The sequence below is a fragment of the Carcharhinus amblyrhynchos genome, unplaced genomic scaffold (assembly GCF_965287045.1).
Source record: "Carcharhinus amblyrhynchos unplaced genomic scaffold, sCarAmb.v2.hapA scaffold_718, whole genome shotgun sequence".
NCBI lineage: Eukaryota > Metazoa > Chordata > Chondrichthyes > Carcharhiniformes > Carcharhinidae > Carcharhinus > Carcharhinus amblyrhynchos.
This window is the reverse complement of record NW_027650458.1, coordinates 1-5,000: the sequence shown is the minus strand read 5'-3', so window position 1 is coordinate 5,000 and position 5,000 is coordinate 1. Positions and strand designations below refer to the sequence as shown.

The window sequence follows — 5,000 nt, the reverse complement described above, 5'->3', positions numbered from 1 at the left end:
GTCTGGGGTGGGGTGGGGTTGAAGTTCGGAGAGGGTGCCACGTACTGGGAGACGAGGCGGTGGGGAGCGGGAGAGGAAAAGAGAGCCAAGTAGGCCGAAGCCTGCCTGGGAGTAGTTGTGCTGACGAGCCGGAGTGTGGGTGTGGAGTGGGAACGGGATGAGATCAGCGTGTAATTAAATATCTGGGCGAGGTGTGTGGACTTGCCCTGGGTCCTTTCCTCAGAATAGAGGCTTCTCTTTGTGTGTGTCGGGGGGGGAAGTAGGCCGAACGTCAAGCCTCGATAATAGCTGACCGAAGAGAGTTCGAACCGCCCCTGTGTCTGAGGTTTGGAGGTTTGGCTTATCTCCTTTTCCCTCTTTTCCCCGCCAAACCCCCCCTCCCCTCGCTCTCTGTACACGCGCGGTTGGCATCGTAGGTCGATAGGGCCTAGAAGAAGGCTTTTGGCGTGTAGGCCTTTGCCTAGACGTTGGGAAGTTGTGTTCCCAGGTGGACGGGGGGCCCACCTGGAGTATTGCGTTCAGTTTTGGCTACCAGGAGGCCGTAGAGGTTTACAGCTCGGAAACAGGGGCCCATCTTGTCCATGCTGGCCCCCCCCCACTTTCACTTTAACCCCTGAGATAAATCCCAATTGCCCACATTTGGCCTCCATACCCATCGTAGCTGTCTAGACGCTTTTTAATTGTACCCGTCTCCCTCGTTCCAGACACTCACCACCTCTGTGTGAAAAAAATGCCCCTCTTTTGTATCTCTAACCTTAAACCTACGCCCTCTAGTTTTAGACTCCCCTACCTTTGGGTAAAGATATTGACTATCTCACTGATCTGGGCCCCTCGTTATTTTATAGACCTCTATAAGATCACCCCCTCCAGAGAGAAAAGTCCCAGTCTATCCCAGCCTCTCCCCAATCCATCAAGTCCCCGGTAACATCCTAGTAAATCTTTTCCGCACTCTTTCTAGTTTAATAATATCCTTTCTATAATAGGGTGACCAGAACTCTACACAAGTGTGGCCTTCCCAATGTCTTGTACAACTCCAACAAGACGTCCCAACTCTTGTATTCCGACCGATGAAACCAAGCTTGCCGAATGCCTTCTTCCCTACTCCGTGACCCCACTTTCAAGGAGCTATGAACCCGTCCCCCCCCTCGATCTCTCTGCTCTGTAACCCTCCCCGAACTGAGTAGGTCCTGCCCCCAGTTCGATCGACCAAAAATGCATCACCTCACGGTTGTCTAAATTAAACTGCGTCTGCCGCTCGCCAGCCCACTGGCCCAGTTGGTCAAGAACCCCATTGCAATTGGAGATAATTTTATTGAACTGGGGAAGAGGCTTACAAGGATGTTCCCAGGATTTGTGGGCTAGGTTACCGGGAGAGATTGGACAGGGAAGAAATCTTTTCTTTGGAGTGTGGGAGATTGAACGGTGATCCAAGAGAGGTGTATAAGATCACGAGGTATGGATAGAGTGAACGCAATCTCCTTTCCCCCGAGTTGGGGAAATAGCTCACCCTCCCCACAGTGCGGCGCTCCCTCAGCACCGACCCTCCCCACAGTGCGGCGCTCCCTCGGCACCGACCCTCCCCGCAGTGCGGCGCTCCCTCGGCACCGACCCTCCCCACAGTGCGGCGCTCCCTCGGCACCGACCCTCCCCACAGTGCGGGGCTCCCTCAGCACCGACCCTCCCCACAGTGCGGCGCTCCCTCAGCACCGACCCTCCCCACAGTGCGGCGCTCCCTCAGCACCGACCCTCCCACAGTGCGGCGCTCCCTCGGCACCGACCCTCCCCACAGTGCGGCGCTCCCTCAGCACCGACCCTCCCACAGTGCGGCGCTCCCTCGGCACCGACCCTCCCCACAGTGCGGCGCTCCCTCGGCACCGACCCTCCCCACAGTGCGGCGCTCCCTCGGCACCAACCCTCCCCACAGTGCGGGGCTCCCTCGGCACCGACCCTCCCCACAGTGCGGGGCTCCCTCGGCACCGACCCTCCCCACAGTGCGGCGCTCCCTCGGCACCGACCCTCCCACAGTGCGGCGCTCCCTCGGCACCGACCCTCCCCACAGTGCGGCGCTCCCTCGGCACCGACCCTCCCCACAGTGCGGCGCTCCCTCAGGCAAGACAAGGAAAGACTCGGGGGTTATTGGAAGGGCAGGGGAGGGGTGGGGTAGAGTTGACGGCTCTTTGGGAGAAGATGGAAAAGAGTATTTAGTTTGTTAACACTCCGATTACTGAGCTTTCCCTGTAGATTCTCTGGGTTAAGATACTTGATCATGAGGGGGGCCCCCCCCCAATCATTCGAGCTGTCGAAACAGAGGAAGTGGCTTGTTTGGCCTCTAAGGGGGGGGGTTACAGGAGCCTGGAGCACTAGGCCAGAGAGAGCCAAATGCTCCCTACGTGGATCTACCCCTCAATCCGATTAATCCCCACGACTTCCCTCCTCCTTCCCACCTCCCCCCCCCCCCGCACCTCCTCCCCCTCCCCCTAGCCTTCACACCCTCCAGGTTTAGGCCCAGGTGGGAACCGGCTGACTAGGCCCGGTTTGCCAAAATGAAGCCTTCCTCTTGACGTCGACTGCCCGGCTGTCTGTCCGCGGGAATGCGGGCGGTTGTCAGGGAAACTCTACCCCCCTCATCCACACATCCTTAAGTGGCTATTAAAGGACGTGGAGGCTTTGGAGAGGCAGAGAATGATGGCGGAAGGCTGCTTTTGTGACTCGAAGCTAATGGTTTGATTTATTATTGTCCCTTTTTTAAATATTTATAAGTTTATTTATCCGTGTCACAAGCAAGGCTTACCTTAACACCACAATGAAGTTACTGTGAAAATCCGCCACATTCCTGTTCGGGTTACACTGAGGGAGAATTTAGCATGGCCCAATCCACCCTAACCTACACATCTTTGGACACTAAGGGACAATTTAGCACGGCCAATCCACCCTAACCTACACATCTTTGGACACTAAGGGGCAATTTAGCACGGCCAATCCACCCTAACCTACACATCTTTGGACACTAAGGGGCAATTTAGCACGGCCAATCCACCCTAACCTACACATCTTTGGACACTAAGGGGCAATTTAGCACGGCCAATCCACCCTAACCTACACATCTTTGGACTGTGGGAGGAAACCCACACAGACACGGGGAGAATGTGCAAACTCTGCATTGACATTGACCAGAGCTGGGAATCGAACCCGGGTCCCTGGCGCTGTGAGGAAGCAGTGGTAACCCCACTATGCCACCCTAGAATTGGGCCACAGTGAAAAGTATTGTTTCCTGCGCGCTATACAAACAAAGCATACCATTCATAGAGTACATAGATCTGATTTATTATTGTCACATGTATCGGGATACAGTGAAAAGTATTGTTTCTTGCGCGCTATGCAAAGCATACTGTTCATAGAGAAGGAAAGGAGAGGGTGCAGAATGTAGTGTTACAGTCACAGCGAGGGTGTAGAGAAAGATCAGCTTAATGCGAGGTAGGTCCATTCAAAAGTCTGACGGCAGCAGGGAAGAAGCTGTTCTTGAGTCGGTCGGTACGGGACCTCAGACTTTTGTATCTTTTTCCCGACGGAAGAAGGTGGAAGAGAGAATGTCCGGGGTGTGTCGGGGGGGGTCCTTGATTATGCCGGCTGCTTTTCCCCGAGGCAGCGGGAAGTGTAGATGGAGTCAATGGATGGGAGGCTGGTTTGTGTGATGGGATTGGGGCTACATTCAGGACCCTTTTGTAGTTCCTTGTGGTCTTGGGCAGAGCAGGAGCCCAGACCGAGCTGTGATCCAACCAGAAAGGATGCTTTCTATGGGGCATCTGTAAAAGTTGGTGAGAGTCGTAGCGGACATGCCAAATTTCCTTAGTCTTCTGAGAAAGTAGAGGCGTTGGTGGGGCTTTCTTAACTATAGTGTTGGTGTGGGGGGGACCGGGACAGGTGATGTGGACACCTTGAAGCTCTCTCGATCCCTTCTACTCGGTCCCCGTTGATGTAGACAGGGGAATGTGCTCCTCTACGCCTCCTGAAGTCGATGCCGATCTCCTTGGTCCTGTTGACGTTGAGGGAGAGATTATTGTCGCCCCACCGGTTCCCCAGGTTCTCTATCTCGTTCCTGTTCTCCGTCTCGTCATCGTTTGGGGTGGGATTTCAGGCGTATTGGTGCAGAGGCCTTGGGCCGAAGGGTCTCGCCTGCGCCGTGAGGTCCACCAGGATGAGGGGCCTGGCCCCGAGGCTGGGAGGGAGAGCTACTCGAGGTCGACAAAATGATGAGAGGCAGAGAGAGACAGCATTGTCCGCCAGGGTGGAAGTGTCAATTTCGCGGGGGGGCTCCGAGTTCAAGGTGAGGGCTGGGGGGAAGGTTTCAGGGGTGACAATCAGGAACTCTGACCCCCCTCCCTCCCTCCCTCCCTCCCTCCCACATCCTGTTGATGAGAAGAGAGGCCAAAGGCACCTCGCAGCTCTGACAGGGGCCACCCGCCTGGCGGAATGTTCTAACCTGTTCTTCTGGTAAGTCCCCACCCTCCCTCCGCCCTCCCGATTCATCCGTAACTCGCTCTCCCGTCTGCCGAGAGCATTTAGTTTCGGAATTGGAACCTCCCTTTCCTCATCTCGAGTTCCAAAATGGTCGCCTGGGGCAGGAGTGGCAGAATGCGAGGGTGTTCGGCCCATCTGCTCAATACTAGACCCCCAACATTCCCCCTATTCCCTCCGTGGGAGCCAGTCCCACATTCTCCCCCCTCCCCGAGTTATTTACAATCTCTAGTTGACGTTCAGGCCTGGTTGCCGATGGAGGCCGAGGCCTCAGTTGTTCCTCGGGGGCTGGTGGGGAGGATGGGGGGAGGGGGGGGTGTTTTTATTCTGTCTGGGGGATAGTGTCTCTCTCCCCCACCCCGTGTTGACTCCTCCTTTCTCTACCCCCCCCCGCAGCGCTACCCCCCGAGATCGAGAAAGAGAAGTGTCTTCGGCTGAAGGTCTCCGTCTGTTGCCCCACAAGTGAGTGACGTCCCCGTCCTTGG

The 5,000-nt window shown here is 56.0% G+C and overlaps 1 protein-coding gene across 1 annotated transcript in view; it reads left to right on the top strand.

Annotated features, from left to right (window-relative positions):
- Positions 1–4,985, top strand: part of LOC145339878 (ephrin-A2-like) — a 26,686-nt gene extending 21,701 nt beyond the window's left edge. The window contains exon 3 of the mRNA XM_080184415.1: positions 4,912–4,985. Coding sequence (XP_080040541.1) covers positions 4,912–4,985 — 74 coding nt within the window. The remainder of the gene's footprint in view (positions 1–4,911) is intronic.
- Positions 4,986–5,000: the final 15 nt, after the last annotated feature.